Source organism: Chiloscyllium plagiosum, unplaced genomic scaffold, assembly GCF_037043375.1.
Source record: "Chiloscyllium plagiosum isolate Xiang-an unplaced genomic scaffold, Cpla_swu_hap1 HiC_scaffold_39, whole genome shotgun sequence".
NCBI lineage: Eukaryota > Metazoa > Chordata > Chondrichthyes > Orectolobiformes > Hemiscylliidae > Chiloscyllium > Chiloscyllium plagiosum.
Window position 1 is genome coordinate 24,040,039 of NW_028270177.1, and position 13,862 is coordinate 24,053,900.

At 39.8% G+C, this 13,862-nt stretch overlaps 1 protein-coding gene across 3 annotated transcripts in view; it reads left to right on the top strand.

Annotated features, from left to right (window-relative positions):
- nedd4a (NEDD4 E3 ubiquitin protein ligase a) overlaps nt 1–13,862 on the top strand; it is a 152,773-nt gene that overhangs the window by 105,315 nt on the left and 33,596 nt on the right. For 2 of the 3 annotated variants that reach the window (XM_043677486.2, XM_043677484.2), the window contains 7 exons: nt 4,896–4,946; nt 6,691–6,752; nt 8,319–8,421; nt 9,789–9,946; nt 11,448–11,574; nt 11,702–11,890; nt 12,354–12,416. In XM_043677486.2, coding sequence (XP_043533421.1) covers nt 4,896–4,946; nt 6,691–6,752; nt 8,319–8,421; nt 9,789–9,946; nt 11,448–11,574; nt 11,702–11,890; nt 12,354–12,416 — 753 coding nt within the window. The remainder of the gene's footprint in view (nt 1–4,895; nt 4,947–6,690; nt 6,753–8,318; nt 8,422–9,788; nt 9,947–11,447; nt 11,575–11,701; nt 11,891–12,353; nt 12,417–13,862) is intronic. The other variant, XM_043677487.2, reaches the window with a different exon arrangement.

Here is a 13,862-nt window from a genome sequence, read left to right on the forward strand (position 1 = left end):
TCGCTTCCGTGTATATTTCAGTGTAGACTAAGTGTTCACAGTATTTGAGTTTCATGGGATCAGTGTTTATGACATACAGTTATCACAAAGTTGGTCCCTTTTTTCTAAAAACTGTTCCTTTTCTCAAGGAGACTGTGTCCTTGGTTTTCTTTCAGAGGGGTCTTAAACCGCTCCCGGTTCCGATCAGATTGGTTTGGTCCACAGATTAAAGGGTATTGAGAGGCCTTTTTGTTTATGTGTAATCAGATGAGACTTCTGGCCAAAGTGGTCATGTTTTAGAAGTCACCTGTATAATGTTTTTGAGTGGTCTGGCCTAATCCATAACAGATTGGGAGCTCTTGCGGGATTTTAAACAGCGAGTAGTAGGTGCAAGTGTCTTTTTATTTCGGGTGTTGGTTTGGTTGGGTAGACAAAGCTTGGGATAGTAATGACTCTTTCAGTCGGATGGTAATGGCTCTTTCAGTCGCCAAGAGTTTTCTGGAAGTGGATGTGGTGACTTTGGAAGTTGTGCAAAAGGTGAATAAGACCAAGCTGCAGGAATTAGCAGAGAAGCTGGAATTGGAACTGCCTGCTTCTGTGAGGAAAAGAGAGATACTTACAGCAGTAGCTCAGCATTTAAACTTGCTGGAGAAACGTTCAGAATCTATAGAGATGGCAAGAATTCAATTACAAATGAAGCAGCTTGAGTTAGAGGCAAGAGCTAAGGAAAGGCAGCAGAAATGAAACTGTTTGAGTTACAATTAAAAGCAGAAGAGAGAGCTTTTGAACTTCAAAAACTGACACTGAAAAAGGAAAGTCAGCTTAAAAGGCTGAAGGTAACCTTAGTGAGGAGGAGAGTGAGGAGGAGCAAGCCCCTGGTAGTCAGAAGCCTGGTGAGAAACTGTTTAAGTCTGTTCAAGCATTGCCTAAATTTGATGAGAAGGATGTGGAAGCCTTTTTCATCTCATTTGAACAGGTAGCTAAACAAATACAGTGGCCAGTGGCAATATGGGTTTTGTTGATCCAAATGAAACTTGTAGGTAGGGCTAGTGAGGTATTCACATCCCAATCAGAGGAGATATCTAGGGAGTATGAGGAGGTTAAAAAAGCCATTTTAAGTGCATATGAGCTTGTACCAGAAGCCTATACACAATGTTTCAGGAATCCAAGGAGAGACCCAGGTCAAACCTACATTGAGTTTAAAAGGCTCAAACAGAGTAATTCCGATAGATGGATAAGAGCTTAAAAATCGAGCAAACCTATGATGCCCTTAGAGAGGTAATTATTTGGGAGGAATTCAAAAATTCACCGCCTGAAGTAGTGCAAACTCATGTGGAAGAGCAGAGAGTTAAAAAGCAAGAGTAGTGGCTGATGACGATGAGCTGGTCCATAAAACATGGTTTGGCTTCCAGAATCAATTTCAGTCCATGAGGGGTAGAAATTAGGGCAAAGAGAAATCCTCACATGGAAAGGGAAAGATAGATCTCGGTGAAGAAATTAAGATAACTAACTACGGGATAAAAAATAAACCATTGAAGGGGACAAAGAAGTTAAAAAGCTGCAGTGTTTTAATTGTAATAAAATGGGCCACATAAATCGGTGTTGGTGGGCTTAGGAGAAATTCCTGAAGAAGGGCCTGTGCCCGAAACGTCGAATCTCCTGTTCCCTGGATGCTGCCTGACCTGCTGTGCTGTTCCAGCAATAAAGTTTCAACTTTGATCTCCAGCATCTGCAGACCTCACTTTCTCCTTAGGAGAAAGTCAGATCTAAGAAAACCGGACAAGCCTGTGAGTTTTGTTGGACTAGTTACAAAAAGCACAAGGGAGGTTAGACAACTGTCTCAGAGTGTACAAGATGATCAGAGGTTAATTAACAAGGAAGTGCCAGATCTGCTTTAAAAAAAATATATATACAAGGGTAAAGTTTATTCACGAGGCCAGGAGTAGCAGGTAAAGAGATTACAATATTAAGCGACACAGGATCCTCTTAGTCTGTGATGCTGAAAGATGAGGAGGTATGTATTTCTGAGGGACTATTGCCAGAGAAGGTACTGGTAATAGGAATTCATGGTGAGACAAAAAGCGCTCAATTATATAAAGTGCGACTAGAAAGTCCAGAGAAGAGTGGAGAATTTGTGGTAGGAGTATTGGATAAACTCTCAGCTCTCTGAATACAATTTGTCTTTGCTATAGCTGATAATGATATAGCTGATTTATTGGTAAGCATGCTGCCGACTCTAGTTGAAAAGCCAGTGACAACGCAGACAACTTAAGAAATGAAGGATCTTTATTCAGGAACTTTCCCTGATTGTGTGGTCACAAGTTCACAGAGGCACAAGCTGAAGCAGGAGAGATCAAAAGGCTGATAGCTTTATCAGAAACCTTTTTGATCAGATAAGTGGGACAGAGCAGGAGCAACTAGGTAAACATGCAAGTATCTTTAGCTCTGCTATACTTATTGAGTTACAACAGAAAGATGAGAGCTTAAAACAGTTATATCAAAAGGCATTTATAGAGAAGGAGTGTGAATGCATTCCTATGTGTTATTACTTAACAAATGATGTTTTAATGAGGAAATGGAGACCATCACACATTCAAGCAAATGAGAAATGGGCAGAGGTTCATCAAATTGTTTTGCCAGTAGAGTATAGAAAGGAAGTGCTGCAAGTGGCACATGAGCTACCACTTGGAGGTCATTTAGGGGTGAGGAAAACACAGGCTAAGATACAAAGACATTTTTACTGGCCTGGACTACACAAGGATGTAGTTGAATTTTGCCAGATATGACACATGTCAGCTAATCGGAAAACCACAGGCAGTAATAAAACCTGCACCTTTTAATACCTATTCCAGCATTTGTGCAACCTTTCACAAGAGTCTCGATTGATTGCGTAGGTCCCCAACCTCAAACAAAAAGTAGAAATAAGTATTTATTAACAATAATGGAAGTGTTGACTAGATTTCCAGAAGCAATCCCATTATGCAACATCACAGCTAAAAGAGTTGTAGAAGAATTACTTAAATATTTCACTAGATACGTACTACCAATAGAGATCCAGTCAGATCAAGGATCAAACTTCACATCTAAACTATTCAAGGAGGTTATGGATAACTTGGGAATAAAGCAATTCAGATCTACTGAGGACCATCCAGAACTACAGGAAGCGCTAGAGAGATGGCATCAAACATTAAAGACCATGTTGAGAGCTGATGATTGGGATAAGGGAATTCCATTTGTACTTTTTGCAATCAGAGATGCACTGAATGAATTGACCAAATTCAACCCATGTGAATTAATTTTTGGGCATTAAGTAAGAGGACTGTTAAAAATGATTAAGGAGAAATTAATAAGTCAGAATTTAAAGACCACCCATTTGGATTATGTGTCAAATTTTGGAGAACGATTAAATATAGCTGGAGAGTTGGCTAGACAGCATTTAAAAGTATCACAGTACACAATGAAACAGGAAGCGGATAAGAAATCACAAATTTGCAATTTTGTAATTGGGGACAAGGTATTGGTGTTACTTCCAGTAGCAGGTGAGCCTTTAAAAGCAAGGTTAGTGGACCTTATCAAATTGAGAGGAAATTGAGTGAGGTGAAGGACGTGATAAGGACTCCAGACAGGAAGAAATCTCAGAGTGTATCATGAGAAAGAAGGAAAGCAAGAGGAGAAGGGGTTGTTCGATTGACTTCGGAAGGCAGGCTTGGTGGTAAACCTAGTTAAAAGCGAATTTGCCAAAGCCCAAGTCATCTTCCTGGGCCTTGTTATTGGACATGGACAAATGGCCCCACAGGATGCACAAATGAAAGTAATTGAGGAATTTCCCCCACAATCGACAAAAAAAAACATTACTACAGTTCCTGGGGTTGAGTAAATTTCATCGAAAGTTTCTACCAAACTTTAGAAGTGTGGCTGCTCCACTCACCGAATTGTCTAAAAAAAAAAGGGCAAGAAGTTTGTGGACAGCAGACTGTCAAAAGGTTACCTAAAAATTGTGTCAACCACTGCCCCAGTATTAGCCACATCTGATTACACGAAGCCTTTCGAGGTGGCTATCGATGCCAGTGATGTGGGTGTCAGTGTGGTTCTCCTGCATCGGGTATTTTTTCAGGAATTTACATGTTCACCAACAACAGTGATGGAGAAAGAGACTTTAAACTTGGTCTTAGCATTACAACATTTTAGTGTTTATATTACTAGCAATGCATCTGAGACAATCAAACACACTGATCATAACCCATTGACATTTGTGGAAATATTTAAGGACAAAAGTGCCAGAGTGTTTAGATGGAGCTCATTGTTGCAGTCATTCAATTTTATAATTGTACATGTGGCAGGTCGTGAAAATGTGATTGTCGATGCGTTATCGAGGCTTGAATGAGATACAGAGGCATTCGGTGCTGGGTGTGCCACGGCCTGAATTCACATGTGGTTGTGTATGTTTACATGTTAATAGTATAGTGTATATCTGTGTTTTAGACTACTAATCAGTTTGTTTTTGAAGTGTTTTAAAAAGGAAGCCATCTTTTGATATGGATGGATTTTCTTTTGGGGGGGGGCGTTGTCACAAAGCTGGTCCCTTTTTACTAAAAGCTGTTCCTTTTTCTCAAGGAGACTGTGTCCTTGGTTTTATTCAGAGGGGTTGTAAACCACTCCCTGTTCTGATTAGACTGGTTTGGTACGGAGATTACGGTATTCAGAACCTTTTTGCTGATATGTAAACAGATGAGACTTCAGGCCAAAGTGATCATGTTTTAGAAGTGACTTGTATAATGTTTTTGTGGTCTGGCCTAGTCCATAACACAGTAAAAGCAATCAAGTGTAGAAAGTTACAGTAGTTTTCATAATTTTAAAACAAATGATTAATTTCTCTTTTTTCCTTCTCCCGTTTTCTTTTGATTTTGTTTTCATAGACCAGGGATGATTTTCTGGGCTTGGTGGATATTCCCCTTCAACATATCCCGGTGAGTTTTAATTCTAGCAGACAGATGTGGTGAAATATTGTAATTTGAGAATATTTTTCATTCCAAGGATCCTAATTTCATTTGGAAGTATGATGTGAATCTATAAATTTACAGATTTTGTCATTAAATCCCATTGATACATTTTGAAGTATATCGAGGTTTTCACATTTTCTTGCAGTGACCTTTATTTCCCTCCTTTCTTCTCACCCCCCCTATTGTTTTCATTTCACACTCCCATTTCTCCTGTTATTTCTCCCTTCCCAAATTTTTCTGGAGACTGCCCAGTTTTTAACCTCCTGGATCCCAGCAGAGGCAGGGGAGGCAGCTCAAGCACATGTGGGTTTTTCATTTACACTCCATATCCAGTCAAACTCAAGTTGTATCTCAATTGCTTAAGATGGTTTTCTGCTGAATGGGGAGAAAACCTCTGATTGAGGTCAGAGCCCAGAACTTCCACGGGCAAGTGGTGGATGCGGCAACAGCCACAACATTTAAAAGGCATTTGGATGAGTACATAAATAAAAAATGTTTGGAGGGATATGGGACTAGTTCTGTTTGGGATTATAGTTAGCATAGACTGGTTGGACTGAAGGATCTGTTTCTGTGCTGAATGACTGTGTTTTTTCAAACTTTTGCATCTTCTGTCCGTCAGATGAGTATGGAGGAGAGTATAACTGAGTGGGATGGGTCTTTGATTATGTTGGCTGCACATTTTTATTGCCAAAATTTACTTTATTCATCGAGATCTTTATGTAGATACACAATTAATGAAATTGTTCTGATCTATACTGTCTTTACTTAGAGAAGAAAACAAACATTGGGGTTCAGCTTTCTCTATATTTACAATTAAACTCTTGGCATTTACCTGAGGCATCGGGAAGGGCCAATTACTGAATGTGACCCCGTTATGCTTTGGTAGAAAGACCTTACACAGAGATCCTCCCCCACTGCGCCTTGGCAGCAGCTGCCCCAAGCTTTAGTGCGTTCCTCAGCACGTTACCCTGGACCTTGGAATGTACCAGTCTGCAACACTCAGTCAGGGTCAACTCTTTCAACTGGAAAACCAACATGTTTTGGGCAGACCAAGAGCATCTTTCACCAAATTGTTGGTCAATGTTTGTCTTGATGTGCGTCCCAGGAAACAGATCATAGAGTACAGAGTCCTGCGTCACAGAGCTGCTCAGGTTGAGCCTCAACACAAACTACTGCATCTCTCTCCAGACTTAGTTTGCATAGGCACATTCCAGAAGGAGGTGTGTGACAATTTCGTCCCCTCTACAGCCGTTTTGCGGGCAGCATGTGGTGGCTCAGAGTCCGGACATGTGTAAAGGATCTCACAGACAGAGCCCTTCTCACCACCAGCCAAGCAATGTCCTGGTGCTGTTAGAGAGTGCCGTTATGTTGGCCGCTTTCCCAAAATAGCAGGAAGTATACACATTGCAGGTGCCTGAGGATTCCCATATAGTTAGACTGTGCCTTGCCCTGTTAGTCTTCACTAAGTCTAAGTTACTGCACTTTGCAATTAGATACAGCCCATTGGCTGCTTCATTTGGTTTAATTACATTCAATTGGTCCATTGCAGTGCACTTTGACAGATTTGCTTGGAGAAAGTTGTATAAATGGTCAAAACAAAATATGTCCAAACTAGTGTGTGGATGGAAAGAAGATAAAAGAACTGGAGTAAAACATGTAATTGAAATATAAGCAAATATATCAGAATTAATATGTATCCTTTTAATTGCAGACTGAAAATCCAAACCAGGAGAGACCATATACATTCAAGGATTTCATCCTTCATCCGAGAAGGTAACTGAAAATAATCAGCTCAACATTGATAAACAGCAGACCACAGCCCAACTTCTCTCCAGGAAATAATCAGTATTGCATGAATGTTGATCGACCTTTGATACCTTAATTTGGATTTGTTCGAGTTGCTGGAAAAAATGTGAACACAATAGCACTGTACCTGATGACACTGCTGGCCTAAGATTCAGTTGTCACAGTTCAAGCTGTCATACAGAATTAGTAATCATGCAGTAAGGTTAATAAAGACGTTGAAAAGTTGCTGTTGCTGTTGGTGCTGGTATATTTTTCAGCATGCTCGTATTTCGGATGTATTGCTGGCAGTGTTATTAAACGAACTGAAAGCTGATCTAAAGAAATACTGGTTTACCTGAGGTTAATCCTAAATAAAACATATTCAGTGGCAAAAATTCACTCGCTATTGCTACCACAGATGCAGTATAACAGGTCCATAGTCTGTCAACTTGATGCTTAACCAATAAATAACTGTCCATCAGTGCAAGGGAGAAAATGATCCCTGTCCACAGTTTACCGGAAGAATGCATTGCAACATATCCATTGAGACACAGACAGGATCTAATCCTGATCTTGACTCAAAGCCCTATCTTTGCAAAAAAAAAGTGAATTATCTAATTATTTAAAATCAGGAAGTTAGATAAAGAAGCAAAGTTTCGTGTTTGAAATGTTGAATTATATAGAAACTTATTATCATGTGTACTTTTACATGAAAAATACAATGCAAAGTTTTATACGTTGCCCCACCCATAGCACCTATATTAATGACAGAAGTAATAATAATAAAAAATTAAAATTCAGACAAAAGGTCATCACAGTTCATTTAACAGCTCCTAGGAGGAAGCCGATTTAAGAAATGATGGGATAATCGGAACATGCAGCCGGGGTGAGACCGTCATTCCCTGACGAGAACACTCCACCAGGACGAAAGCACCATGCCAGGCCACTGGAAAACTGGGCTAAAGCCTCCACCAAAGAAAACTGCCATGCCAGGCTAAGACCTCCACTCCTGGACGAGACCGCCACTCCTGGACGAGACCGCCACTGGGCTGCCAGAACACCCGGGAGCTCATGGCGAAGACCTCCAAATGGGGAAGATACCGCCACGCCAGGAGACTGCCTCACTGGGCCAAGAACCATCAAGGCGGGAAAAGACGGCCACTCCAGACCACCGGAAACCACCTCGTCACTGGGTCAGGAGAAGCCTTCAGCTGAAGCCATTAAAAGAATTGGCAGCTGACTTGAATTAAACAACCTGGAATGTGAAACTTGAAAGTTGACATTTATCTGATTTACTTTCTTGATTGTTAGCTTCCAGTTGAGTTCTGGTCCCTTAGGTGTCAGGAAGCCTCCCATAGCTAATTTCATGAGTGAGTTACTATGGTGACTGCATGGTGGTAGCAGTAATCTTATATAAACTCATGCTTTTTTTGGAAGACAAACACAATAGTGAACGACAGGAATTGTTGTGTCCTTTCTATTTGAAAATTGTCTGTTTTTGGACCAAAGTTGCCTGATTATCATCAATTTCTGCTTTTTCTGTAATTCCTGCAGTCATAAGTCTAGGGTTAAAGGACACCTTCGATTAAAGATGACCTATTTGCCAAAAAGTAATGCTTCTGAAGAAGATAGCACAGAGCAAACTGATGAATTGGAGGTAAATGTAACAAACTGAATTTTGCTGATCATTTTTGTCCGACGGGCAACTTTGATGGAATTGTGAAAAAAGCATTGCCTGGCGATTTAAGTTTCTGCCGATATTTTAAAATTGTTGTTTTTAATTTCTACTTTGTGTTTTCAACACACATATACACCCAAAAACGTGAGCAAGTGTTGCTGGGGTGGGAGGAGTCGCCAGTTTATTTTGTTGAATGCCACGGTTTCATTTGCTATGCTTGCGCATCACTGCAAACCATCTGTCTCTAATAAATGCATTTTCCATCCGGCTGTATGCACTGGCTCAAGAGTTGCTCTTTGCATTTCTGTTTGTGAATGAAGTTTTGCAGTGAAAGTCTCACATGAATAGCAGAAGAATTGAAGGTTCTTATTGCAAGTTCTCTTTTGCTTCTCTTCTTCCCAATTCCCTGTCATCCCATTCATTTTAAATTTTCTGTCTTAGTTTCTTTCTAAAGACAAGGCGAGATTTTCTAGTTCAACCAACAGGCATTTCATGTATTTGCAAACTTAGGATAGCTTCAAGGAAAATATACAGAAACAAGCCCGAGTGACTCTTGATATTTGAGATTCTTTTGAAGTTCAACTGCAATATGACTCAACACCCTTGCTGTGCAGAGGAACTTATTTTACTACCTTCTACTGGGCATTAAATGGACACAAAAAACACTAACTTGTAAAAATGGAGAATGTATTCAAAGGAATAGACTAAATGTACTTTGGTCTTAAGCAAACAAATTAAATAACCTTTATGTTCTTTCATACTTCAGTTTTTAGGATTATAATCAACAGTAGCTTCTTATTTATAGATCGAATGGCATGGTGGGTCAGTGATTAGCACTGCTGCCTCATGGCGCCAGGGGCACAGGTTCAGTTCCAACCTCTGGTAATGGTCTGTGTGGAGTTCGCATGTTCTCTTTGTGTCAGCGTGGGTTTGCTCTAGGTACACCGGTTTCCTCCTATGATCCAAAGGATGTATAGATCAGGTGGATTGGCCATGCTAAAATTGCCCAAAGTGCCCAGGGATGTGCAGGTTATATGGATTAGCCATGGGGAATACAGAGGTAGGACAGGGAGTGTGTCTGGCTGTGATGCTGTTGGGTGGGTTAGTGTGGATTCAATGAGCTAAAAGACCTACTTCCACACTGTTGGGATTCTACAATCATGTTACTTCTTATATCTTGTAAACTGTACATTCTTATGTGACAAGACAAATAGATCCTAAATTTCTCAGGATATTTACTAATTTTAATTTGTATTCTGAATGAAAAATTACTGAATTTCTTTTTGAAAACTTGGAAATGTTACAATACGCTTCATTTTCCACATTTAAATTTATTTTTTCTACAGCCTGGCTGGGAACTTCTGGACCAACAGAGTGTGACTGTCCATAGCCAACCTCCCCCAGCATTACCCAGTGGGTGGGAAGAGAAGCAGGATAATCTGGGAAGAACTTACTTTGTCAACCACGAAACCAGAACAACGCAGTGGATTCGACCAAGTTCTCAGTAAGTCTACGGGACTTTTCTGTGTTTATGAAGGTGGGTGCATTGACAACAAGTCACCATACTCCCAGAGGATTATGGGGCTGCGCTCTCATTAGAGAGAGACAACTGTAGTGGTTTAACCTGAGGGTCATCACACCTCAGGCGAGGGGAGAGGTTGAGAAGGACAGTTTTTCATGGTAACCTCAGACCTTCAAGGTACTCTGATAGTGCCATAATGAAGGAAGTGCAGTCTGAGAAGTAATCCTGCTTTGCAGCCCTTCGACATTGCACTGTTTTCACTTGCAGGAAGTTAACGGTTTCCAAAAATAGCTGCTAGATTGGCCTCTATGGTGTAGAACTGAACGTGTACAGTGAGACAACTGCCCTGCACATTGTGCTGTCATGGAAACTGGGTCAGCTTAGAGATGATTAAAAGAATGCTATTTGGAAAAGGTAACATTTGGTTTCTGTTGACCTTGAAATGTAAAGTGCAAAATATATTTATTGTTTAATGCTAATAGCATCTAATAATTCATGATAAACTTTTCATTTGACTCCCACTCATGACTCAGTTTTACAAATGAAGTGGAAATAAGAAGGAAAAATAGTAAAAGTTTGCATTGCTGTGAATGAACTATTTTTAGAATGCGTGCCAGAGGGAAGATACTGATTTAGTGAAGCCACATTCAGAAGAGGGAGAATCTCCACTGGTACATGAATAAGCTTGGTGATGCATTAAAATTTATTTATTTATGCTAAATACTAACAAAATGGCATTTTTCATGATGCACTAGACTATTGATTAGAATAAGGGAAGGTGGTCAGTTGAGTATTTTAAAATATTGGTGACTGAGTTGTAAAGTCTTAGGGAGCTACCGTGTATTGTAGAATATTTGAGTTGCCTTTTTTTATTCTGTTGCTCTGGATTAAAAAAAAAAATTCTGTAGTCTATAATAGATATGGGATTTGGAGTGGAGATTTCATTTGCAATATGAACCATCAGGGGTCCATGTTGCTGTGAGGTTATAATGCTTTGATGGCGCTAGCAGAGCCTAATGAGCAATGTTTACTTCATCGATTATTGCCCTGACATGATGTTGTCAGATTCTCAAAGAGCTGTCTTTTGCCGGATCCACCTAGTGGCTGGCCCCAATAAACACACAGCTATTTGCTGCTTGCAGCAAGATGCCAGTAACCTGGCAACGCAAACAGCAATATAAAAGCAGCTGAACTGCCAACACTGTCCACTGAAGGGAGTACTTTGCAATATGTTTTAACTCATTTACTGTGACCCTTTACAACCAACAGACTGACACCTTTCAGCCTATGTTGAATCTCTGTCTAGTGATTCAAGAAACTCGAGTATCACTTCTAATTGAAAGGTCACATTTTATGATTTTGTTGGGAGTGATTAAATCCCAAATCTGTGAAAGATTTGCTAATCAATGAGATGCGTCCTTGCAATACTTGTTCGAGAAATATGATCATGATGTTTGAAAAGTTATCTCTAATTTCCTTACAGGGACACTGCATCAGACATAAATCGTTGTCGAAATAACATCCAGCTGGAGGCACAGCGTGTATATAGTACACGGAGACAGATATCAGAAGAAACAGAAACTTCTGAAAGCAACAGAGATTCTCCAGATGTGAGTTTCAATGCTTTTCACTTCAAAGAAAATCCGCAGATGAGCGGTGGGTTTAAAAGTGAACTGAAATGAAAAATTGGTGTTATTTTTAAAAAATGCAAAATCTCAAAAAATTCTTCGCTTTTAGCAGAGCTGGGAAATTATAACTGACGATGAAACTGTGTTTGGGAACTGCAACCCTCAGTCACCCCCACCTCCCCACACACCTACGGGACAGAATGCAGGTTTTGACTTGCAAAATCAGCTCGCAGAGGAACTTAGTCGGCGTTTTCAGGCATCTGGGTGCACAGTTACAGATCGTCGCAGCTCCTGCTCAGTGAGTAGAATGTCAGCTAACTGTATGTTTGGCTTCAGTCTTTCCATAATTTAAAAACTTTGTGTGCTTGGATCCCTTGTGTGAAACTTCCCAGAGTCTTCCTGTACAAAGCTAGAGTTCACATTAAATGAATGCTGCATATCTACTTGTTGGATTTGAGCAGTCCTCAGCCAGGCCAGTCTTGATGTATGGTTTGTATATGCCAACAAAATATTTAAAACTTTGAAGTAAATATATAGCATACTCCAACATTGTTCCATATTGAACCGACCGTAGATTGAATCAAAATGATTTGGTATTAATGTATTATTTTGGCTTCTGACTATGGAAAATCATTCCAGCTTGGTACATTGCCATCTATTTCTCTTTCCAGTATTCAGTTGCATTGACTAATGTTGTTTGTAAAATATTCTATCTCTGTGCAAATTATTTTGATAATTTATCTAGTCTCTTTTACTTTAAGAGTCATTCCAGTAGACGGGGAAGTTCACAAACTACTATGGAAGAACAGCCAGTGCTGCCGGTTGTGAGTTTTGTCCTTTCTCTTACTTAAGCATATCTATTATGTGCAGCTACTTAGCATTTACTTGAATATTCTCTTTCTTGAAAAGAGAAACAAAGAGCGATTCCTTCAGCATACTGTGCTGCCTGGAGTCATCCTCATCAGTTTCTCGCCATCATTCTTGATGAATTCAAGAGCCATGCTGCCCACATTTTCTTTTCCTGTCTTTTGCTCTAACAGTAATGGTTTCACTACGTTTCAAATTAAATTCTATTCACTAAAGTTGCAGTAATGTAGACAAATGCCACTGATTAGCATTGTCAATATTATTTGGACAAGACTTACCCATGATTCCATCTTCTCTTTAATTTCCTTCAGTATTAGCAGAAAAATAGTCAGATTTGTGGTAAGCACTAGTTACCATTCTCAATGAATTAAATTTAATTTAATGTCATGTGTACCAAGGCACAGTGAAAAGCTTTGTCTTGTGAGCAATGACATAGTTAAGTAGCATAGATAAGTAAATAATAGGTAAACAGCAGCAAATACAAAAACACATGTACAGGCAAATGTTAAGAGTTTGTGAGTCCATTCAGTATTCTAACAACCGTAGGATAGAAACTGTTTGAAACCGGCTGGTGCATGTATTCAGGCTTCTGTACCTCCTTCCCGATGATCGAGGTTGTGGAAAAACATTGCCAAGGTGGGATGGATCTTTAATAATGCTGGCGGTCTTTCCTTGACATAGGGCCTGGTAGATGGAATTTTTAGATGAGAGATTGGCCTTTGTGATTGTCCGGGCTGAGTTCACCACTCTTTGTAACTGTCTCCGATCTTGAATGGTACAGTTGCCATACCAGGTCGTGATACATCCAGACAGAAGACTGATGTTCACAGCACTTAAATTAGCTATTGGCACTGGATAATTTCCAGGACTGTAAAGCTTGTTGAACTCATCTTAACAGCTGAACTTGGTACAAGTCAGAAGTCCAAAGGTGTCTTGAAATATAAATTTTGATTCTAATGTTTCCTGGCCATAAAGCAATTAATAGATAGTATTCCTATTTGTTACACTGTGTCCACTTTAAAAACACTACTCCATTTTAAATGAAAACATTTTCATAATCTATGCACATAACTTTCTCAAAAGCTTAACAGAAGCTGTAGAGAAGTGGCTTTCAAAGAACAAGCCAAGTTCCAGTCAAACATTGACTACCTCATGAGCACTGCAGTGAATTTGACAGTATAAACATATAATGCAGTGAAGTTCTCAAGTTCTCAAGTTGAAGTTCTAGATGTAGGTTTGCCCACTGAGCTGGAAGGTTTGTTTTCAGATGTTTCGTCACCATACTTGGTAACATCTTCAGTGAGCCTCTGGACGAAGCACTGGTGGTGTAACCGACTTTCAATTTATATGGTTGGGTTTCTTTGGGTTGGTGAATGGCCACAAAAAGACCATGAGTCACTCTC